The 25,127-nt window shown below is 43.2% G+C and overlaps 1 protein-coding gene across 2 annotated transcripts; it reads right to left on the minus strand.

Annotated features, from left to right (window-relative positions):
• Positions 1–3,581: 3,581 nt before the first annotated feature.
• Positions 3,582–25,125, minus strand: crbn (cereblon). Of its 2 annotated transcripts, XR_010458827.1 has the most exons (14): positions 25,067–25,125; positions 24,940–24,966; positions 24,359–24,381; positions 20,705–23,847; positions 20,011–20,117; positions 19,557–19,759; positions 19,157–19,306; positions 12,916–13,078; positions 12,484–12,546; positions 12,177–12,261; positions 11,329–11,444; positions 8,722–8,786; positions 7,393–7,597; positions 5,207–5,281 (listed from the first exon to the last, which is right to left on the minus strand). XR_010458827.1 is itself a non-coding variant. In XM_029683289.2 (11 exons), the coding sequence occupies exons 1-11, from the start codon at positions 20,775–20,777 to the stop codon at positions 5,098–5,100; spliced, it is 1,341 nt and encodes a 446-aa protein (XP_029539149.1). In that variant the 5' UTR covers positions 20,778–22,721; the 3' UTR covers positions 3,582–5,097. The 2 variants fall into 2 exon arrangements, 1 of the variants encoding a protein (XP_029539149.1); XM_029683289.2 differs by lacking the exons at positions 24,359–24,381; positions 24,940–24,966; positions 25,067–25,125 and having other exon boundaries at positions 3,582–5,281; positions 7,466–7,597; positions 20,705–22,721.
• Positions 25,126–25,127: the final 2 nt, after the last annotated feature.

A 25,127-nucleotide genomic window follows, 5' to 3' on the forward strand; every position in this document is an offset into this window, starting at 1 on the left:
TTTTGTTCCACAGGGATGCTGGCCCATGTTGACCCCAAGGCTTCCCACAGTTGTGTCAAGTTGGCTGGATGTCCTTTGGGTGGTGGACCATTAAGACACACAGGAAACTACTGAGCGTGAAAAACCCAGCAGCGTTGCAGTTCTTGACACACTCAAGAACTGGTGCGCCTGGCACCTACTACCATACCCCATTCAAAGGCACTTAAATATTTTGTCTTGGCAATTCACTCAAAGCCATACATATACACACTCCAGGTCTAATTGTCTCAAGGTTTAAAAATCCTTCTTTAACCTGTCTTTTCCTCTTCATCTACACTGATTGAAGTGAATATGACAGGTGACATCAATATGGGATCATAGCTTTCACCTGGTCAGTCTCAAATCAAATTAAGTGGTCACATACACATGGTTAGCAGATGTTATTGCGAGTGGTGCGAAATGCTTATGCTTCTAGATCTGACAGTGCAGCAGTATCTTACAGGTAATATATTCTAGTGATGGGATAAAAATATATAAATATGCAATATATGGCTGAGCAGTGACAGAGCGGCTAAGATGCGATCGATAGTATAGAATAGTATGTGTATACTGTATCTTACACTATGAGATAAGTCATGCGAGATATGTAAATATTCTTAAAGTGGCATTATTAAAGTGACTAGTGTTCCATTTATTAAAGTGGCCAATGATAAAGTCTGTAGGTAGGCAGCCACCTCTCTGTACTAGTGATGGCTGTTTAACAATCTGATGGCCTTGAGATACAAGCTGTTTTTCAATCTCTCTGTCCCAGCTTTGATGCACCTGTACTGACCTCGCCTTCTGGATGGTAGCGGGGTGAACAGGCAGTGGCTCGGGTGGTTATTGTCCTTGATGATCTTTTTGCCTTCCTGTGACATCGGGTGTTGTAAGTGTCCTGGAGGGCAGGTAGTTTGCCCTCTGTGATGCGTTGTGTAGACCGCACCGTCTGGAGAGCCTTACAGTGCCGTTGCTGTACCAGGCTGCTCTCGATTGTGCACCTGTAAAAGTTTGTGAGTGTTTTCGGTGACAAGCCACATTTTTTCAACATCCTGAGGTTGAAGAGGTGCTGTTGCGCCTTCTTCACCACACGGTCTGTGTATGTGGACCATTTCAGTTTGTTGGGGATATGTACACTGAGGAACTCAAAAACACTTTCCACCTTCTCCACTGCTGTCCCGTCGATGTGGGTAGGGGGGTGCTTCCTTTGCTGTTTCCTGAAGTCCACGATCATCTCTTTTGTTTTGCTGACATTGAGTGAGAGGATATCTTCCTGACACCACACTCTGAGGGGCCTCACCTCCTCCCTGTAGGTTGTCTCATCGTTGTCGATAATCAAGCCTATCACTGTTGTGTTGTCTGCAATCTTGATGATTGAGTTGGAGGCGTGCATCGCCATGCAGTCGTGGGTGAACAGGGAGTACAGGAGGGGGCTGAGAACGCACCCTTGTGGGTCCCAGTGTTGAGGATCAGTGGAGTGGAGTTGTTGTTTCCTACCTTCACCACCTGGGGGCAGATCATCAGGAAGTCCAGGACCCAGTTGCACAGGGCAGGGTCAACACCTAGGGACTCAAGTTTATGATGAGTTTGGTGGGTACTATGGTGTTGAATGCTGAGCTGTAGTCAATGAACAGCATTCTTACATAGGTATTCCTCTTGTCCAGATGGGATAGGGCAGTGCGCAGTGTGATGGCAATTGCAACGGCTGTGGACCTATTGGGGCGGTAAGCAAATTGAAGTGGATCTAGGGTGACAGGTACGGTGGAGGTTATATGATCCTTGACTAATCTCTCAAAGTACTTCATGATGACAGAAGTGATTGCTACGGGGTGATAGTCATTTAGCTCAGTTACATTAGCTTACTTGGGAACAGGAACAATGGTGGCCCTCTTGAAGCATGTGGGGACAGCAGACTGGGATAGGGATTGATTGAATATGTCCATGAACACACCAGCCAGCTGGTCTGCGCATGCTCTGAGGACGCGGCTAGGGATGCCGTCTGGGCCGGCAGCCTTGCGAGAGTTAACACTTTTAAACGTTTTACTCACGTCGGCCATGGAGAAGGAGAGCCCACAGTCTTTGGTAGTGGGCCGTGTCGATGGCACTGTATTGTCCTCAAAGCGCACAAAGAAGTTGTTTAAAAAGTCTGGAAGCAAGACGATGTCCGCAACGGGGCTGGTTTTCTTTTTGTCATCCGTGATTGTCTGTAGACCCTGCCACATACGTCTCGTGTTTGAGCCGTTGAATTGCGACTCCACTTTGTCTCTATACTGACACTTTGCTTGTTTGATTGCCTTATGGCGGGAATAACTACACTGTTTGTATTCGGCTATATTCCCAGTTGCCTTGCCAAGATTAAATGCGGTGGTACGTGCTTTCAGTTTTGCACGAATGCTGCCATCAATCCACGGTTTCTGGTTAGGGAAGGTTTTAATAGTCACAGTGGGTTCAACATCTCCTATACACTTCCTTATAAACTCGCTCACCGAGTCAGCGTATACGTCAATGTTGTTCTGAGGTACCCGGAACATATCCCAGTCCACGTGATCAAAGCAATCTTGAAGCGTTGAATCCAATTGGTCTGACCAGCGTTTGATAGACCTAAGCACGGGCACTTCCTGTTTTAGTTTCTGCCTATAGGAGGGAAGCAACAAGATGTAGTCATGGTTAGATTTGCCAAAAGGAGGGCGGGGGAGGGCCTCGTATGCATTGCGGAAGTTAGAGTAGCAATGGTCGAGCATAGTACTTGCTCGTATACTGCAATCGATATGCTGATGGCATTTAGGTAGCCTTGTTCTCAGCTTAGCTTTGTTAAAACCCCCAGCTACAATAAATGCAGCCTCAGGATATATGGTTTCCAGTTTGCATAAAGTCCAGGGAAGTTCGGACGGCCATCTTGGCATCCGCTTGTGGGGGATATACACGGCTGTGACAACCGAGGAGAGTTCTCTTGGGCGATAATACGGTCGGCATTTGATTGTGAGGAATTCTAGGTCAGGTGAACAAAAGGACTTGAGTTCCTGTATGTTGTTACAATTACGCCATGAGTCGTTAATCATGAAACATACACCCCCGACATTCTTTTTACCGGAGAGATGTTTATTCCTATTGGCACGATGCACTGAAAATCCCGTTGGCTGTACTGACTCAAGTTAGCCATGTTTCCGTGAAACAGACTATGTTACAATCCCGGATATCTCTTTGGAAAGCAACTCGACCTGATTTTGTTGACTTTGTTAACTAGGGACTGAACATTAGCGAGTAATATACTCGGAAGTGGTGGGTGGTGTGCGCGCATCTGAAGCCTCACTAGAAGACCGCTCCGGCATCCTCTCCTCCGGCAGCATTGTTTTGGGTCAGCCTCTAGAATCAGTTCTAATGCCCTGGGTGGTGCCAACAAAGGGCACCACCCAGGTGGGAAAGTCACATTCCTGGTCGTAATGTTTTGATATAAAAATGGCTGCATTGGACCTTTAAGGTTTACCAACTGGGACATCACATATAAACACTTAAAAAAACAAAAAATCTTAACAAAACTCAAAGGGGAAAAAAACAGACAATCTCAATCGTATTGTAGAACATTTCTTATTGCGTGGAATTACTTTACTCAAATGTTGATAATCGAGCTGAACAAATCAATCATGTATTACATGTTCTAAAATGGAAATACACGGCAATGGGAGGGGCAAGAGTGTTGAGGTTCTACATAGATAAATCAGCTATATCAGACCAGAATTGCTACATTGATTCTTATTGGTTACTTACAAACATGAGCCAAAATAACCTTGTACATCAGCAAGGAATACAATTCTTAATTTAAAACAAATACATTGATCTAAACAAAAATATAGTTATGTAGGTAACACTTGATATAATGTTGCCATTTTTAACCAATACAGGTTAATTAACACAATGTCCCATTTAATTGTGTGGCTCATTAGACATTGATTTGGACCATAGGCACGCCATCCAGCCATGCCCTTAGTGCAGCAACATCACATATAGAACCATGGCGAAAGACTGAAATTCTAGTATCTCTGGCTCCACTGCCTTGTGCCCTGCTGTCCAAGTCTATAGTACACCAGGCATCAAACCAACTCTAGTCTTCACTAACCAGAGGTACTCCTTGTCTTCAGAGGAAAAGTGTCTTGCAGTTCAATGGGCCTCCACCTGTTTCAAAATAGAAACCTCTATCTCTACATGTGTATTACATATAGTGTACATTTTAGACAATGTGAAAATATGAAAACCAATCAAATAATATATTTCCACGCATTTCAAAATAAAGCAATAGCTTCCTTACATTGTTCATGTTCCGAATTCCTCCATCATATGCATTCAACGGGCATATGAAACAAAGGCATGATACATCCTTGTAAAAGCAGTATACTTTCATATGTACGTACACCGTCTAAACCGTGGATTTGACATGGTTTAACTCTCTATGACCGATCCAGCTGAACTGAGCTTCTCTGAGAAACACATCAAGGACAAACAGTGGACCTGAATCACAAGTGGCTTTCTATTGATTGGTTTGTTTAGAGATAGATGATGGGTACTGAAGGTCCTCTTGATGGCTGTCTATAAGCCTATATACACCTAGCTGGATACCGCATGCAAAGTCACACCCACTATGTTTAAGAGCAAGTGGCAATGCACTGGTGCGTGCCGTGTCTGTGGCAAATAGCATAGAAGCTGGATAGACAGACCACAGTAGACAGCCATACAGACAGGTCAAGAGTAGCATGCTATGGGGAAGATATGCTGTGTTGCAGAACTAATCTCTTGCTCCATTCCCCACATCTATCTGTCGATGTGCAACGCATTCCATCAGCAGTGTCCCTGCAGTCAGGAACAAAACACCCCTCCCACCTCCTCCTTGCCCCCCCCTCTATGTTAGAAAATGCCATTTTAAAGCAGGATGACCTTTACACTAATATGATGAATGTGCTGCAATGGCTGTCAGGGGGTTGGGTGGGACGCCTCGATTACTAAAATAGAGACCCTTGCCCAGTGGACAGGGTGGGGCGATCGAAGAGCCATTGGGGACATGGGGGGTGGGGAGGGGAGTTCCCCATGTTGTCACAGGCAGAGCAGGCGGGAGCCCTCATCCCCCTCCTCACCCTCAGTCTGGGGGATGCGGGGCAGCATGGCCGAGCGGGTCAAGCCCCAGAAACGAGGAGGGGACAAGTCTTTCTTGGTGGCTGTGAACTTCCATCCCATGTGTGAAGCACAGGTACGACACTGAGCAATCGTCCAGGCATACCTGAGGGGGAAGGGAGAGAGGAAAAACAGAAAGAACATATTAGTCCTCATGCATTTGTGCTGCATGCCACATGTCTTATTATTGTTGTCATAAAGCCTTTGTTGGCTTTCACGTGGGAACGGCGGCGGGAGATGGAAGCAAGGCACACAGACAAACCACTCCCCTCCAGCCACTCATCTGACATCTGTCAAATTAAGACGTATCCCAGTGTCCTCTTCTTGGCAACAGCATACCATTTGAAGCGGCTGCATGACAAGTATCACCCAGCAGCACTGGCCATTCAAATCGGCTGTATACTGACAAATGCCAGCATACAGCCTAAAACTGCCATCTTATGGGTCTGTTGCTCTCTCTACAACAAGTCTTCTCAGAACACCTTATGCTAACAGGCTGTAAAAGCACCCTTCCCCAGAAAAGCAGTGTGGCACAGAGAGGTTGAGTGGAGCAAAAGCCCTTTCTTCCCCCTCCCCCTCCATACCTCCCCTCTGAGAGGATTTGAATAAGACTCAGCATGACTAGTGCCAGCCCTCGAGGAGAATAAGTGGAGGACGTTATTACTGTCATTATTATTACTGGAGGCTAACACTGGCACAAATGCATTGTCTCAGGCAGAAAATGCATAATGGGGATCATTTTAGAGAAGAGCACTGAGGAGTGGCGTTGGTTGAAGGAGCCTTATGTTACAGAACCACTGAGAAGCCCGTGGAGCGCTCTACTTCTCTCCAAACAGTTCAGGTTCTACGTCAATACCTCCGTCAAGCCTGATGTTATGTACCCAGACACCCACACACACAGCTGCTGTGTGTGTAAGGTATCCCCGCAAGGAGAATTATGTAAAAAAAAAAAAAAAAAAAAAATACATTTAGCATATTGACAACATACCAAAAATGACAGTACACCAAAGGGGCCAGACGCTTTCGTTTTCAAGTCTTTAGCAGCTTAGATTATTCCTGGACCAAATAAAGGTATTAAAGTGCAAATTAACCCAAAAAACAACTTCTCTGGTTGAAAACGGCCTGTGTGTGTAATTTGAGTCAGAAACATGTATTCTAGTGTCAAAATTGACTACAAAATGTGAGTATTGTCCCAAACTGAGATTTGCGAGATGTAAGCTTTCCGTGGGTTGCGTTTATTTGATTTCAATCCTGCCAACATGCCCACAGCTGGCAGCACCCAAGTAATCATCAATTGAAGTGTTCCCCATAAAAACAAATCCAGCGCATCGGGGGTGCATTGCTATTTCTAGCTGTTCCCATTGACTTCCAGTCATTGAGCCCACGGTAGAAATATATATTTACAAACATGACATGTTTTTTTATTTATTACATGCTTTACATACTTTTTTGAAGCGGCGGGAACAATTTAGCAGTGGTGGATCACCGCTGCCTAATGAATATAGGGAAACACTGAATTTGAAGTGCAGCTGCACACGACCCAATTGTAATGCCCACTATAAACACATGGGTGTGGAACGCACACTGACCGTGCTAAATTTGATTTCACTTTGGATATCCCTATGGGGCTAGTTGGGATAGGCTATCCAAAGTCAAACAACTTTTGCAATGGTCACACACCGGCCAACTGAAGCCAATTGGCGAAAGCTGGTTGGCCTAGGATACTTTCAGAAGGTTACATCTTCACCATACCATCTGGTTTGCACTTAGTGGGACTAAAATTAGTTTTTCAACAGGACAATGACCCAAAACACACCTCCAGGCTGTGTAAGGGCTATTTGACCAATGAGAGTGATGGAGTGCTGCATCAGATGACCTGGCCTCAACAATCACCTGACCTCAACCCAATTGAGATGGTTTGGGATGAGTTGGACCGCAGAGTGAAGGAAAAGCAGCCAACAAGTGCTGAGCATATGTGGGAACTCTGTTGGAAAAGCATTCTTCATGAAGCTGGTTGAGAGAATGCCAAGGGTGTGCAAAGCTGTCGTCAAGGCAAAGTTGACTACTTTGAAGAATCTCAAACATAAAATATATTTTGACTTGTTTAACACTTCTTTTTGGTTACTACATGATTCCATATGTGTTATTTCCTAGTTTTGATATCTTCACTATTATTTTACAATGTAGAAAATTGTAAAAATAAATAAATAAATAAACCTGGAATGAGTAGTTGTGTCCAAACTCTTGACTGGTACTGTTGTTGTGCGTGTCATGTAAAGAGAGGCATTACCCTGGAAACCAGCTATGGAGCGTGGACGGCCTACCGACCAGGTTGAGGTTGCTGGCTTTGTAGACGGTCAGGGTCTCATGGACGTAGCCGTGGGGGTTGACGTAGGCTGCCATGGGGCCGTACAGAGACAGGCTGCAGGAGGAGAGAGGAGACATGGAAGAGACATGGTACAGATTTTCTAAACCACATTGTACAAATAGCAGCTGAATTGACATGCAAACATTTTTAAGTATAGAAATATACTAAAACTACAAATATTCTAAAATTATACAAACATACTACAATGACCACAGGCCAGGTGGCTACGGCTGTGGTAAGGTACAGGTCAGACAGTTTAGACCAACTGAATGGGACAGTAGACAGAGAGATGGTTATGAAACCGAACTAGATGAATGTCAAACAAGAGACAACTTCTGCTTAATCCTTCCTTCATCGCTCTCATTTGAGCAGAGTACAAATGCACCTACAGCATCATTAATCTAGTGTGTTTGAAACGTATACTGTATCAAACACATCAGTCATCAGTTATGTACACTGAATATACCAAACATTAGGAACACCTTCCTAATATTGAGTTTCACCCTCCCTTTTGACCTCAGAACAGTCTCAATTTGTTGGGGCATGGACTCTACAAGGTGTTGAAAGCGTTCCATAGGGACGCTGGACCAGTTGACTCCAATGCTTCCCACAGTTGTGTCAAGTTGGCTGGATGTCCTTCGGGTGGAGGACCATTCCTGATACACACCGGAAACGGTTGAGTGTGAAAAACCCTGCAGCGTTGTAGTTCTTAACATACTCAAACCAGGGCGCCTGGCACCTATTATCATACCCCGTTCAAGGGCACTTAAATCTTTGTCTTGCCCATTCACCCTGTGAATGTGTGTACACAATCCGTGTCTCAATTGTCTCAAGGCTTAAAAATCCTTCTTTAACCTGTCTGATCCCTTCATCTAAACCGATTGAAGTGGATTTAACAAGTGACATCAATAAAGGATCACCTGGATTCACCTGGTCAGCTTATGTCATGGAAAGAGAAGGTGTTCTTAATGTTCTATATACTCAGTGTATAGCTGCCCGTTCCCAAGTAGGGCTGCAGAGAACCAAAAATGGGTCTGGAGAAGCTCATTGCCTCTGCTTTTGGGTCCCTGTGTTTCGCAACACTCATCACACACACTACCAGCTCACTCTGACAACCAGTGTTAGACTACTCGACAGACACAGAAACTATTCAGAGTCTAGGTGCATCTCTCCCTCACCTGAAGATCTCGTTCTTGGTGGTGATCTCTGTATCTTGGCACTGCTTGCAACACAGCGAGGTGCACTGTGGGAAAAAAAGACCACTAATGTGACTTCATGTTCAAACCACCAGACTTCTGTAGCAGAAGCAAACATCCCTGTAGTTATTGCCTGTACTAACAACCACCTCAGAATGGCCAGGTGTTTCTCTTTATAACCCTCTTTCTCAAGGCAGCTGCATGAGAGTGCTTATTATCTTCAGTCAGAGGAAAGAGAGCCAGCTACAGTAATGAAGCAAGAGAATTTCCTCACATATCCATACTGACACACACATCCATCATCTCCTAACAGTCATGCCCATAGAGATTCTGCTGTTCTAATATTATCCCATTCTCATTTCATTTCTATGGCCGTGCTGGAATCATGAGAGTACAAAAAATAAGGAGAGTACAAAACCTGGGAGTGTACAACAGGATTACATTCTCATGAGCCATGTCTTCGTGTGTGAGGGAGTCTCATGCTCAACCATCCTTATGTTTATGTATAGAAACTCCATGCACTTCCTCCCTCGCTCCCTATATTTATTTAACCTTTATTTAACTAGGCAAGTCAGTTGAGAACAAATTCTTATTTACAATGACGGCCTACCCCGGCCAAACCCGGACGATGGGCCATTTGTGCGCCGTTATTGCTGTTATATACCAGACATAATTCCACTTTCAATTCCCACAGAAGTGGACACTAAGCCTCTCTGCCCAGTTTTCCTGCTGTGGCTGGTGAACGCAGTGCGGAAGCAGTTTAAGCCCTAAGTCCTGAGACATACGCCAGAGCACCTTTTTCTGTTGACGTTGGAACTGAAGGGAGTCTTTGAGGGACGATGAGAGACAAGCAAGCAGTGGTGCAGGCTCGGAGTGATCAGAGTGGAGATGAGGGTGATGATGGAGGTAGGGTTTAGGGAAGTAGCACTGTAACAGCTCTCAATGCTTCAGAGAGTTCACAAAGGAAGGCAGCATCTCCAACCCACCGACTCAGAGGGGAAATGATCATCACTATACAGTATATAGTCAGTGGTTAAATATTTTGAACAAAAATATAAAACCAAACAAGTGCTGGTCCCATGTTTCATGAAAAGTTCCATACACACAAAAGGCTTGTTTCTCTCAAATTTGGTGCACAAATTTGTCTACATCCCTGTTAGTGAGCATTTCTCCTTTGACAAGATAATCCTTCCACCTGACAGGTGTGGCATACCAAGAAACTGGTTAAACAATGATTAAACAATCATTACACAGGTGAACCTTGCACTGGGGACAATAAAAGGCCACTCTAAAACACAATGCCACAGATGTCTCAAGTTTTGAGGGAGCATGCAATTGGCATGCTGATTGCAGGAATGTCCACCAGAGCTGTTGCCAGAGAATTTAATGTTGTTTTAGACAATTTGGCAGTATGTCCAATCGGACTAAAAACCGCAGACCACGTTTAACCATGCCAGCCCAGGACCCCCACATCCGGATTCTTCACCTGCAGGATCGTCTGAGACTAGCCACCAGGACAGCTGATGGAGCTGAGGAGTATTTCGGTCTGTAATAAAGCCCTTTAGTGGGGAAAAACTGATTCTGATTGGCTGAACCTGGCTCCCCAGTGGGTGGTCCTGGCTCGCAAGTGGTCGGGCCAATGCCCTCCCAGGCCCACCCATGGCTGCGCCCCTGCCCAGTCATGTGAAATCCATAGATTAGGGCCTAATGAATTAATTTCAATTGACTGATTTCCTTATATGAACTGTAAATCTTGAAATTGTCATATGCTGCATTTACATTTTTGTTCAGTATATAAACACTAGAACATTAGAGGAGAGGGAAGAGAGAGGAGAGGGAAGAGAGAGGAGAGGGAAGAGAGAGGAGAGGGAAGAGAGAGGAGAGGGAAGAGAGAGGTGAGGGAAGAGAGAGGAGAGGGAAGAGAGAGGAGAGGGAAGAGAGAGGTGAGGGAAGAGAGAGGAGAGGGAAGAGAGAGGAGAGGGAAGAGAGAGGAGAGCGAATAGAGAGGAGAGCGAATAGAGAGGAGAGGGAAGAGAGAGGAGAGGGAAGAGAGAGGAGAGGGAAGAGAGAGGAGAGCGAATAGAGAGGAGAGCGAATAGAGAGGAGAGGGAAGAGAGAGGAGAGGGAATAGAGAGGAGAGGGAAGAGAGAGGAGAGGGAAGAGAGAGGAGAGGGAAGAGAGGGAGACAGAGGCGTTTGCCACAGAACAGCAGGGAGGAGTAGGGGGTCAGAGGTTAGACAGATCAGTCGGGGAGTCAGTCGGTACAGCTGGATGGATGTGTGTTGTGCGTTTCGGGGTACATATCAAACCGTGTGTGGATGGTCAGTACCATCATTGATCCTTGGGGCGTCCCTACCCATAACCATAACCCTTAACCATTTTAAATTACCTCAACTTTAATGGGGTATGGACGTCCCAAGGATTTCTGATAGCACAGACCATGTGTGGATAAGGCTCTGTTTCTCACAGATGAACAAGTCCTTGCCTGGTCCATCTGTTGAGCAGTGTGCCTGGCCTTTATATTGTAAGGTTTAGTGATGTGTATTTCTTGCTCTGTGTGTGGGCGCACATGTCTGTGTCTGTGCTCACCCGGGCCATGATGTCCAGCTCACAGCGCAGCCTCTGGATGGCACTGCCAATCTTCAGCAGCTGGAGCCGAAGGGCATCATCTATGGGCAGACAGGCAGCCACTCTATAGGAGAAATCTGACAGGAAGGAGGGGGAGCAGGAATATTACAGTTCAGGATTTGAATTCCGTGAGATTGTCAGTAGTACTCTAAAGATGTTAGGTGGCATAAATACTCTGAACAAAAATATAAACACAGCATGTAAAGTGTTGGTCCCAGGTTTAATGAGCTGAAATAAAAGAACTTTTCCATACACACAGAACGCTTATTTCTCTCGAATCTTGAGCAAAAATTAGTTTACATCCCTGTTAATGAGCATTTCCCCTTTGCCAAGATAATCCATCCAGCTGACAGGTGTAACATATCAAGAAGCTGATTAAACAGCATGATCATTACACATGTGTACTTTGTGCTGGGGACCATAAAAGGCCCTGCTAAAATGTGATGTTTTGTCACAGCCATCGAAGAGGAGTGGAACAGCCATCGAAGAGGAGTGGAACCAACAATCCACATGCCACAATCAACAGCCTGATTAACGATATGTGAAGGAGTGTCACGCTGCATGCGGCAAATGGTGGTCACACCAGATACTGACTGGTTTTCTGATCCACACACTTTTTTTTAAAGGCATCTGTGACCAACAGATTCATATCTGTATTCCCAGTCATGTAAAATCCATAAATTAGGGCCTAATGAATTTATTCCAATTGACTGATTTCCTTATAGGAACTGTAAATCAGTAGAATCTTTGAAATTGTTTCATTTATTTTTTTGTTCAGTGTATATACATAGCTTAGAGGGCAGTTGTACCTATAGCGTTTGTGGGGAGGGAATCATCCTTGAGGTTCTCGTCCCACTCATGGAGCTGTCTCTTCACTCTCTTCATCAGAGTCTCCTGGGAGACAAACACAAGAAACCATGTTACAAACAGGATGTGTGTCATAACAGTCACTAAACTCACTTACAGTATTTCTCTGGAACGCATTATGGAATAAATCAGCTTAATCAAGTTCCAGTGGAAATGTTATGTCTGTACACACACAGTAGTTCTCTCTAGCCCTGATAAGTTAGCACACTAACCTACAGAGCAGAGATGAGCAGGGCATTCAGTACTCACAGAGTCATAGAGGGCGTAGACCCAGGGAGGCCACGAGGTCATGTTGGCACAGTGGAACTTCCTCTGAGGAGAACAGAGGCAAACACACAGACAACACCTCAGCAAGAGAACTTCTTTATTCATCTTCATCGTTGAACACAAACACTGGGATGCCAGGTTGCATTCAGGAGTGAGCAACTGTATAAAGACCGGATATGTTTCCTTTTCCCAAATGACAAAGAAGCATGTCTGTTCTAGCTAAAACAAGTTTATATGAACACTTCATAAGGTTGGGCCTTGATTTGAACACATCTCATGTTTTGTATGTCTCGGCCTGAAGACCGCCACCTCTCCTCGGCATCTTCAACATCCAAACATCACCCTAACAAACAATTAACATTGACTCCATCCCTCCCCCGTTCCTAATTTCCACAAGAATAATGTGTGTCGGACCTGGCGGTAGGTGGCCCACCAGCGCTGGGCCTGTTTGCAGCTCTGGGCAGGGGGTCTGGAGGAGGGGTGCATGTGGAGGCGGGACAGGGGCGTGAGCTGCACTGCAGTCAGGGGGTCTGGAAGGATCCGCTCAGGGAGGATCTGCACCTTAGCCTGTCTGATTCTAAAAGAGACAAGAGAGAAGACAGAGAGAGAATTGGGGCTAGATAAACAAAGATAGTGAATAAACCCTTAGGTACGTATACTATGCATTTCAATTACAGAGCAAAAGCATACTTCATCAGAGAGAGGAGATAATCTGGGGCCTTAGTGAAAAAAACATTACGTGGTTGATTAAAGCATGCAATTTGGTGCAAACATTCCTCAGGTGACATGAAAACATCCCAGAAGGGGTGTCCATTAACATTTTACCAGGAATAGTTTTTTGTTTTGTGTAAATCCAAAATGGCTTCCATAATATAGGTATTTGACCATAAAAACTGTTATGCAACAGATAAAAGCATGATATTTGGTACAAACATTGCTCAGATGATATAAAAACATCCTAGAAGGGGTGCTAATTGCAGATAGCTTGTGCGAATAGCTGCATAAACTGGACATAGAGCACAAACATACCATATTAGGGTGTGGTACCTGCAATTTAAAAAATAGATAGTGGCACAGCCAGTCCACAAGGTGGCGTAGCACCAGTCTTACATTCTTTGGAGAGAACCCTGCCAGACAACTCTCTGACTTCATTCATACATTAGACCAGTCATCACAATGCTAGCAGCCAACCATAATTAGCTTAGGCCTACTCAACGTAAAGTCCCCAATAGAAAACATCACTTACGTGCATGACTTTAAATTGTATTGCTTACTATTATTTCCATGCTACACGCCACCTCTCAAGACATTTACTGAAGGCAATCTCCATCTCGCATTCCCAAATCTCCAAACTAGCTTTGTGACACTGGCAAATGCTCAAAATATAAACGGCAGCTACTCAGTGTTAACAAAACGGCAGTTACACGGTGTCCACAAACGCGCTTGAAGAAATACACATCTGCTACATTGTTCCATGTTACAATAACAACAGTGAGTGCACAGGCTTGACTAGTCAGATTCACAGTGATTTGATCAACCACTGCGCTATCCATGGTGCTGAATCTCTGCTACTAGGCCTATTTGCTTGTCGGTTTGTTTAGCAGAGAATTGGATATGTTCCCAGTGACAAAGTCATCACAAGCGGGTTACCATAAAGTAAAAACAGCCACAACCTTATGAAATTACACTGACAGCCAGGTGCAAGAGAAGAGAAAAGGGCCAACAAGCTGGCTGACATATTTCAGTCAAAAGGTGAGTTACAATAAATGTCATTTTCACTAGGCTGTAGGCTAATAACCTCATATTTTAGGCCTACATTTAAACTAGGCTCCTTCAATGAAATAGTCTGGTGACTGACTAAATTGATTAAATTGTGGAAAATACAACAAGATAGATTCAAGTCCATTTTCTCCATTTACAGTGATATAACCATGTCAGAGGAGAAAGGCTTGCCTTTGAGATGAATACATTCATGGATGTATGTACTCTATGATATGTATTGTCTTTTCTCTGTGTGACTGATGACTATTTCAATGCTAATAAACAGTAGACATATGTTGAAGAGGTCACCAGGGTGTATAGATCGCAGGGTGGTCACAGTGTAGGGTGAATGACCGCCGACACATAATCATAGGTAAGTCACCAAGTGCACCAACAGGTCCAAATTGTTTTGAGCTCAGGGGGTCTATGTACACCTACTTATGAATAGACCGACTGAAGACACGAGAGATATCACTATAAACACTATCGGCCAGGATTATAGCTGCTAATTTACCAATCAAGAAATTGTTAGCTGACTGACACTAGCTTGGTTTCCATCCAATTGGCGCCAGATTTTCATGGGAATATTATAAATTCTGCCTAAAACAAATACGCACATTTTCCCACCAGAGATGTGGTTCAATAAAATTGGACTTGTTAAATGGATTTCCATCACAACTGATGATTTTGTCACAATAAATGTAGCGTTAGATAGTGAATGTGCCCACTCTGGTATTGGCACGTGCTCTCTAACCAACAGCTCGCAAAAATAGTGTGGGTATTTTTGTATTTATTTAACTAGGCAAGTCAGTTAGAATTCTTATTTACAATGACGGCCTACCCCAGCCAAACCAAAACGACGCTGGGCCAACTGTGCGCCGCCCGATGGGACTCCCAATCATGGCCGGTTGTGATACAGCCTGGAATCGAACCAGGGTGTGTAGTGATGCCTATTATGGATTATTAAAAGTGCGAAGACTTTTATTTGTCAAATGGCAGCCAAGCATCGATCATCATGTCAACAGGATAAGCCCCTTGATATTTATTGGAAACCACCATCAAGCTCATCAACTTGCACTTTGACCACTATTTGAAGTTCATCATAACTTATTCATTATGTAGCAGAATAAACTGCATGTTTTCCCAAGTCATAGTGGGATAACCACATTTCATTGCGTTACTCCATGTTTATTTCGAATGATGATTATTATACTGAACAAAAATATAAATCCAACATGTAGCAATTTCAATGATTTTACTGAGTTACAGATCATATAAAGAAATCAGTAAATCAAAATAAATAAATAAATTAGGCCCCAATTAATGACTGGGCAGGGGCACAGCCATGGTTGGGCCTGGGAGGGTATAGGCCCACCCACTGGGGAGCTGACCCAGCCAATCAGCATGAGTTTTTCCCCACAAAAGGGTTTTTATTACAGACAGAAATACTCTTCAGTTTCATCAGCTGTCCGGGTGGATGGTCTCAAATGACACTGCAGGTGAAGAAGCCAGATGTGGAGGTCCTGGGCTGGAGTGGTTACATGTGGTCTGCAGTTGTGAGGCTGGTTGGATGTACTGCCTAATTCAACGTGGGAGGCGGTTTATGGTAGACAAATTAACATTAAATTCTCTGTCAACAGCTCTGGTGGACATTCCTGCAGTCAGCATGCCACTTGCACACTCCCTCTAAACTTGAGACATCTGTGACAAAACTGCAAATTTTATTGTGCACAGCACAAGGTGCACCTGTGTAATTATCATGTTGTTTAATCAGATTCTTGATATGCTTTTTGTGTGTATTTACAATTTCTGTGATCTTAGCTCATGAAACATGAGACCACTTTACATGTTGCGTTTATATTTGAGTTCAGTGTGCATGTACAGTACCAGTCAAAAATTGACACAACTACTCATGCAAGAGTTTCATTATTTTAACTATTTTCTAGATTGTAGAATAATACTGAAGACTATGAACTATGAAATAACACATATGGAATCATGTAGTTACATCTCCAGGCTGTAAGGGCTATTTGACCAAGGAGAGTGATAAGAGTGCTGTATCAGATGACCTGGCCTCCACAATCACCCGACAACCAAATTGAAATGGTTTGGGATGAGTTGACCCACAGAGTGAAGGATAAGGAGTCAAGTGATCAGCATTGTGGGAACTCCTTCAAGACTGTTGGGAAAGCATTCCTCATGAAGCTGGTTGAGAGTGCCAAGCGTGTGCAAAGCTGTCATCAAGGCAAAGGGTGGAAACGTTTAATTATCTCAAATATAAAATATATTTTAACACTTTTTTGGTTACTAAATGATTCCATGTGTTATTTTGTAGTTTTGATGTCTTCACTATTATTCTATAATGTAGAAAATAGTCTAAATAGGTCTAAATAAAGAAAAGGTGTGTCCAAAATTTTGACTGGTAATGAACTGGCAGCTTCATTAAATAGTACCCGCAAAACATCAGTCTCAACGTCAACAGTGAAGAGGCGACTCCGGAATGCTGGCCTTCTAGGCAGAGTTCCTCTGTCCAGTGTATGTGTTCATTTGCCCATCTTAATCTTTTCTTTTTATTGGCCAGCATTCTAGGCAACTCTGCCTAGAAGGCCAGCATTCCAGAGTCGCCTCTTCACTGTTGACGTTGAGACTGGTGTTTTGCAGATGCCAGTTTGGGACTTGTGAGGCATCTGTTTCTCAAACTAGACACTAATGTACTTGTCCTCTTGCTCAGTTGTGCACCGGGGCCTCCCATTCCTCTTTCTATTCGGGTTAGAGACAGTTTAGATGGAAACCTGGTTAGTGACTGAAACACCAAAAGGAATTGCTTATGCACAACCAAATTTCGAAATTGCACCTTGTGTATTCTACTATTCTAACTCTCAACAACCATGTATTTGGGAAAGAAACACTGCTGTAACTATATACTGCTGGTCACAAAACAATTGGTTTACCACTGTCTCTGAGGATATATGATTGTCCACCCTTTATAGGGAATAGTGTCTTATGTGCTTTCCCACTCAGATAATACAAATAAAGTGAGTTTTCCATCTTGTGGTTACTTATGATATCACTTACAAAATATTTCCTGCTCATACATACATAATCTCTACTTACTGTTGAAGTCGGAAGTTTACATACACCTTAGCCAAATACATTTAAACTCAGTTTTTCACAATTCCTGACATTTAATCCTAGTAAAAATTCCCTGTATTAGGTCAGTTAGGATCACCACTTTATTTTAAGAATGTGAAATGCCAGAATAATAATAAGAGAAAATTATTTATTTTAGCTTTTTATTTCTTTCATCACATTCCCAGTGGGTCAGATGTTTACATACACCCAATTAGTATTTGGTAGCATTGCCTTTCAATTGTTTAACTTGGGTCAAACATGTCAGGTAGCCTTCCACAAGCTTCCCACAATAGGTTTGGTGAATTTTGGCCCATTACTCCTGACATAGCTGGTGTAACCGAGTCAGGATTGTAGGCCTCCTTGCTCGCACACATTTTTTCAGTTGTGCCCATACATTTCCTATAGGATTGAGGTCAGGGCTTTGTGATGGCCACTCCAATACCTTGACTTTGTTGTCCTTAAGCCATTTTGCCACAACTTTGGAAGTATGCTTGGGGTCATTGTCCATTTGGAAGACCCATTTGCGACCAAGCTTTAACTTCCTGACTGCGGTCTTGAGATGTTGCTTCAATATATCCACATAATTGTCCTACCTCATGATGCCATCTATTTTGTGGAGTGCACCAGTCCCTCCTGCAGCAAAGCATCCCCACAACATGATGCTGCCACCCCCGTGTATCACGGTTGGGATAGCGTTCTTTGGCTTGCAAACATAACGATGGTCATTACGGCCAAACAGTTCTTTTTTTGTTTCATCAGACCAGAGGACATTTCTCCAAAAAGTATGATCTTCGTCCCCATGTGCAGTTGCAAACCATAGTCTAGCTTTTTTATGGCGGTTTTGGAGCATTGGATTCTTTCTTGCTGAGCAGCCTTTCAGGTTGTGTTAATATAGGACTTATTTTACTGTGCATATAGATACTTTTGTACCCGTTTCCTCCAGCATCTTCACAAGGTCCTTTGCTGTTGTTCTGGGATTGATTTGCACTTTTCGCACCAAAGTACGTTCATCTCTAGGAATCAGAACGCGTCGCCTTCCTGAGTGGTATGACGGCTGCATGGTCCATTGGTGTTAATACTTGCGTACTATTGTTTGTACAGATGACCGTGGTACCTTCAGACGTTTGGAAATTTCTCCCAAGGATGAACCAGACTTGTGGAGATCAACAGTTTTTTCTCCGAGGTCTTGGCTGATTTCTTTTGATTTTCCCATGATGTCAAGCAGAGGCACTGAGTTTGAAGGTAGGCCGTGAAATGCATCCACAGGTACACCTCCAATTGACTCAAATGATGTCAATTAGTCTATCAGAGGCTTCTAAAGCAACTGTTTAGAGGCACAGTCAACTTAGTGTATGTAACTTTCTGACCCACTGGAATTGTGATACAGTGAATTATAAGTGAAATAATCTGTCTGTAAACAATTGTTGGAAAGATTACTTGTGCCATGCACAAAGTAGATGTCCTAACAGACTTGACAAAACTATATTTTGTTAACAAGAAATTTGAGGAATGGTTGAAAAACAAGTTTTAATGACTCCAACCTAAGTGTATGTAAACTATCGACTTCAACTGTATATTGCCATGAAGACAATGCCTTTATGAACCTGAGAATGATGATGAAAGTCAGAGTGAAGCTCAACTGATAGACAGATTGGATAGATGTTGGTCTGTGTCTTATTCGCCGTTTTACTCAGTACTATGCCCAGGTTCTACGAGGATTTAGGTCGTTCTGATCTGGTCAGTAACATTTAGTTCCACTCACCCATCTGCTTGCGTTCTGATCTCATGGACCTTGAACCGCTGCCGCCCGACTGCCTTCACTTTGACTGTCTCAATGCCGTACTCCTGCTCCTCCCGGTAAGCATAGATCTCAGCCGTCGTCCCAAACTCTGCCTGCACCTCGCCTGTTTCACTGGAGGTGGGGGGCACAGACACATCTATTTAGCAACCCCCTACTGTGCTCTACTCTAGCCATGCTCAATACACACCAATCCAATGTATTCTAATACATGACGGAGAATGAGCAAGAGAAAACTTTGTGGAGAGGGGTAGCCAATTGGAATGCAGCCCATTACGATTCCCACTCTTTCTGAACCCATACACTCTACCCCCCCCGTCCCCGTCCCCCTCTCCCATTCTCCTCCTCCTCTCTCCCGCCATACCTGTGTGCAAGAACAGCAAAGGTGCGGTCTCTCTGGATAATGCTTCGCATCATGCTGACCTCCTGCGGTCTGAAGAGCTGCAGCGGCAGGGTCTGTCCTGGGATCAGCATGACAGCTGTGAACGGCAGCACTGGGATGGTCTGGCAGCTGTCGTCATCGTGCACTGTGCGCCCATGAAACTCCTCCATGTCTGAGCCCAGGTACTGGGAGGGAAGGGGGGCATTAGAGGGAGAGACATTATCAGATACATGAAGAAACAGCACTACTTGAATCAGTAGGCAATTCTAACTGCACTGCTTATTTGAATAAATTACTGACTAAGTGACTAAAAGGCAGAAGGGAAGCATTTCCCAGATAAGGAAAGAAGAATTAGTACTGTGTGTGTAGAAAACCCCATACTGAATACTGATACAGCTGCACAACAATACTTTGTAGAAGTAAATATGAAACCCACAGCATGTGAAGTTGGAAGACTGGGGTCAAAGTTTATGTTTGGTTTTTCTGCATCCTCACTGTCACGGTCCTCAGTCTCCATCTCATTCTCCTCTTCCTCTTCATTTTCTATAATAGTGAGTGGCAAGCAATACATACTTAAACAAGCAAATATGTACTTTCTCTTTTACTTCAAATGACCGCATTGTTAATTTATTTTTATTTTTAAGTATTTCCCTTAGTCATCGTGTTGACAATAGCATAACCTGTTGGACATGCATTTAGATGATGATTACCAGTGATCATACACACAGACCAGAAAACCTAGCTCTGGCAAGCTAATGCATTTTAATGCCAAGTGTAAGTAGACTGACATGACTATCAGCTGGGGATTAAATCACATTAGCATACATGGTAGCTAGCCAGCTAAATAGACAGTTTAATTACAGTCTGATGAAACAATTCCATAGCTAGCTAGCAAGATATTACAAATGATAAAACAAGCAATCAATCCGTCAAGATAAAAAAAAAACGTGCTTCACTGCGACAGCGATTGAGTGAGCTAATTATGCTCTGTCACTTGAAGTGGTGTGGCCTCGATTCTTTGTAGAATACAAAACTGATTTTGGCTTGCATAACGAGGCTTTACCATTTACAATAACCAACGTATTCAGTACACTAGTCTACCAATGCAAATCAATTGAAGACACATTTACCGGGTAAGAGCTGTAGTTGGTTGCCCATGTTGTCGTTGATATTGTTGTCGCCTGCACCCCTCTCGTCGGCCATATCCTTCTGTTTACACCATAGACTGTAAAAAAAAAAATGGTTTTGACTCTTCTTTCTCAGTGGTGTCTTATCGCAGGATATGCGTCGAAAACGACTCACTATCGTCCCTCAGTGGAAGGAACTAGTCTTGTATTCCGGTTCTCGAATTAATTTTACATTTGGGGTAAAGAACATTATTATTTTCAAGTTTCAACGTTTATTCGCCACGTGCACAGAACAAAGCAGGTGTAAAACTGTACCTTGATAGCTCTTTCCCAACAATATAAAAAATGTCAACCACACAAAAACTACAATGTGAGCTAGAAACACGAGAATGCAAGTACATACAGGTTACTGCCAGTACCTTACTAAATAAATGTTATGGGGTACTGGAGCGGTTGAGGTGGATTTATAAATAAAAAGTGACTGGTAGTGGAATATACATGTAAACCAGGCTGAAAAGTGACTGGTAGCAGGAATATATACATACTTATGGTAATATATTAATGGTCATTTATAAACTGGGTGGTTCGAGCCCTGAATGCTGATTGGCTGACAGTCGATGGTATATCAGACAGTATACCACTCGTATGCCAAAACATGTATTTGCACTGCTCGAATTACGTTGGTAACCAGTTTAAAATAGCAATAAGAAGGCACCTCGGGGGTTTGTGGTATATGGTCAATATACCACAGCTAAGGGCTATGTCCAGGCACTCCACGTTGCGCATAAGAATATACAGTACCAGTCGAAAGTTTGGACATGCCTACTCATGTAAGGGTTTTCTTTCTTTGACTATTGTCTACTTTGTAGTGAAGATAGTGAAGACATCAAAACTATGAAATAACACATGGAATCATGTAGTAACCAAAAAAGTTTCAAATCAAAATAGGATTTATATTTGAGATTCTTCAAAGCAGCCACTCTTTGCTTTGATGACAACTTTGCACACGCTTGGCATTCTCTCAACCAGCTTTATGAGGTAGTATCCTGGAATGCATTACAATTAACAGGTGTACCTTGTTAAAAGTTCATTTGTGTAATTTCTTTCCTTCTTAATGTGTTTGAGCTAATCCAGTTGTGTTGTGACAAGGTAGGGGTGGTATACAGAAGATGGTATTTGACCAAATAGGGCTAAATCCATATTATGGCAAGAGCATCTCAAATAAGCAAAGAGAAATGACATTCCATCATTACTTAAAACGTGGTCATTCAATCCCAAAAAATAAGAACTTTGAACGTTTGTTCAAGTACAGTTGCAAAAGCGCTATGATGAAACAGGTTCTCATGTGGACTGCCACAGGAAAGGAAGACCCAGTTACCTCCGCTGCAGAGAATAAGTTCATTAGACTTAACTGCACCTCAGATTGCAACCCAAATAAATGCTCAGTTTGTTATAGACACATCAACTGTTCGGAGACTGCGAGAATCAAGCCTTCATGGTCAAATTCCTGCAAAGATATCACTACTAAAGGACACCAAGACTTTCTTGGGCCAGAAACATGCAATGGATATTAGACCGGTGGAAATGTGTCCTTTGGTCTGACGAGTCCACATGAGATTTTTGGTTCCAACCATCTTTGCCAGATGAGTAGGTGAAGATTTATCTCCACGAAACATGGTGCTTGGCCTGTGACATTGATTTATTTCGAATTCAAGGCACACCTAACCAGCATGGCTACCACAGCATTCTGCAGCGATATCCCATCTGGTTTTGGCTTAGTGGGACTGTGTTTTTCAACAGGACAATTACCCAACACACACTTCCAGGTTGTGTAAGGGCTATTTCACCAAGGAGAGTGGAGTATCAGATCACCCGACCTCAACCAATTTAGATGGTTTGGGATGAGTTGGACCAGATTGAAGGAAAAGTGCCAACTCCTTCAAGACTGTTAAAAACATTCCTCATGAAGTTGGTTGAGAGAATGCCAAACATGCAAAGTTGTCAAGGCAACGGGTGGCTACTTTGAAGAAATTCAGATAATCATTTTTGATTAAAAAAAATTTGGTAACAATTCCATTTGTTATTTTATTTTAACTACCACTAGCAGGATAAATAATGGCAATGTGGACAGGAAAGCAGTAGTTAGCTATGTAAGTGTTACTGCCTGGGAAAAGAAACTGATGGACAGCAGCACAGAAGTGTCTTTTGCAGTTTCAGGCCTTGCGCTGGGCTGTCTGCACCTTCCAGTCACAAGCAGTGCAGTTGCCAACCCATCAGGATGCCATTAAGAGGATCAGAGGGAACATGCCAATCTGGGGTTTAAGAGAACTTGGCACGCTGGAAGACCACTGTTCAGGAACTTAAGTTTCGAAGACATGTTCCCATTGCTGTTTGCCTCAAATAGCCACTAGATGGCACCACAGACCAGTCCTTCCAGTTTGCACCAAACAAGACAGACCTACAAGTAATTTTCATAGTACCATTATTCCAGAAAGGGTTTGTGCAACTGAATGCAAGTCATTGGTTAGGACCGGCATAATAGTACAAGGCATCTTGTCGATGTAATCTTCATATGCCACAGAGAAGTTAAGCCAGAACCTCAACTACTACATTACTGATCCCCAGGGCAGTTCAAAGTCTACAGCTGTAAAAGCATCCACTGGTTCCCAAGATATTAGTTTCCAACGTTATCAAAAGCATTTAAGTGTAGTGCAAGTTGGGTGGACCGAAAGACATGAATTTCACTACACCCGCAATATCTACTAATGTGTGTGACCAATAAGATTAGATTTGAACCTGAATCAATGTTTACAGAGACTAATGTAGTTAGTAAACCAAATATTTATTATGGTCTTTACAACAAATCAGCTGTGCAGGTGGTAAAAGGCCAGAGCTGAACAGGACAGGAGAGATTCTAGCGGAAGTCAACGGCCAGGAGCCATTGGCAGAGTAGAGGGCCGGGTAGGCAGAATCTGTCCTTCACACCAACGAGACCAACTTCAGACCACCATGGTTCAGCTCTTTTCAAATCATGGACCGCTGGCTTCAGAGGGCTTGGAGTGGGTGGAGAAAAACAATCACAGCAGTAGGGGAATGGGCCAGTCTACTTGGACCTCTGCCTCATCTTTCGCCTTTTACGCTTCAGCCTACAAAGACCAGAAAGTGTCAATTAGTGACCAGGGCTGCATCATTACACACCATAGTTTGTAAAAGACACAATGATTAGCATTAATCCCACCATAGTCATGTACTCATTTAAATGTAATGTTTATTTAAATAGGCAAGTCAGTTACCAAGTTTCTATTTACAATGACACACGGGTCCCCAGTAGGCTGTTAACTACCTTGTTCTGGGGTAGAATATATTTAAGTTGTCACCGTGGCGATTCGATACAGCAAACTAGCAGTTAGTAGCCCAGTTCTCTAACCACTAGACTACCTACAACCCTGAATGAACAAACATTCAACATACACCCTGAATTGAACTCGTATGAGCCTGAAAAACAGTCATATACATGGTTGTCAAATCTATTGTAGTAGATTGCAAATATATGCGGTGTCCATGTTAACAGAAGACTGGAGTAGAATGCATATCTGAACGAAACTACACAAAGTAGCATTAGCATTCAGCTAAATCCTTAAAGGAAATGATCCTTACCTGCGCATACGCTTCTTCCTCCACTGAAAACAAAATAACACTTGAGTCAATTTAAAGACTCACAACCAAACAAGGAATCATTCATTTTTACAGCACAAGCTGCGGATCTAAACAGGAAGACACGTGAATATCTGGCATGACAATGCGTCACAATGTTAAGAGTAAAGACCATACAAAAACACGCAGTAGGCATGGAACAGGTGAACAGTATTATGTATCCTGCTAATATAAGCCATTCCTGAAATCTACAAAATGCATTACAAGTAATATTGTTAGTACCTTGTGCGCCATTGGGCCGTGAAACCTAGTTCGCCAACGTGGTCAAGCTAGCAAACCAATACGCCATGTAAATTTGTATATCCAACATTCAAAATTAACTCCTGCGCCAATTAAGCGTTTCCCCCTTTATAGTAATATTGGATACTGCCAATGTTTCCATAATATAAATTGGAAGCCAACTATTTTAGGCACGTTGTCGTTAAGAGACATGATTGTGTCGCGTTAGTTAGCTAGCCACTGCTTAGTGACAATGAGCCAAACAAAAGCCCTTCTAATAGAGAGTTAGATATTTATCAACTCACCTTTGCTCTCATCTTGTGGAGATGTGTCTGCAATTAAAGATAACACAGTTGTTGGATGTAATGGATGGCAAACAATTACTAGTGATTCAGTTGGATTTGTTTTGGGACATAATTCAATGTTTCTTACCTCTACAGCGAAGACACCAAATTGAAAGAGGACGTGACGAAGAAAGGGGAGGGCCTTTATA

Source organism: Oncorhynchus nerka, linkage group LG15, assembly GCF_034236695.1.
Source record: "Oncorhynchus nerka isolate Pitt River linkage group LG15, Oner_Uvic_2.0, whole genome shotgun sequence".
NCBI lineage: Eukaryota > Metazoa > Chordata > Actinopteri > Salmoniformes > Salmonidae > Oncorhynchus > Oncorhynchus nerka.

What these genes read in the sequence shown, in the direction of transcription:
- crbn (XM_029683289.2), bottom strand. Translation starts at nt 20,777, where the DNA reads ATGGCCGACGAGAGGGGTGCAGGCGACAACAATATCAACGACAACATG. An exon ending in AGCTGGACATCATGGCCCGG is followed by an intron (nt 8,787 to 11,328) that starts GTGAGCACAGAC and finishes TTTTTCCCACAG; the next exon opens with TGCACCTCGCTGTGTTGCAA. An exon ending in ACCAAGAACGAGATCTTCAG is followed by an intron (nt 7,598 to 8,721) that starts GTGAGGGAGAGA and finishes CTCCTCCTGCAG; the next exon opens with CCTGTCTCTGTACGGCCCCA.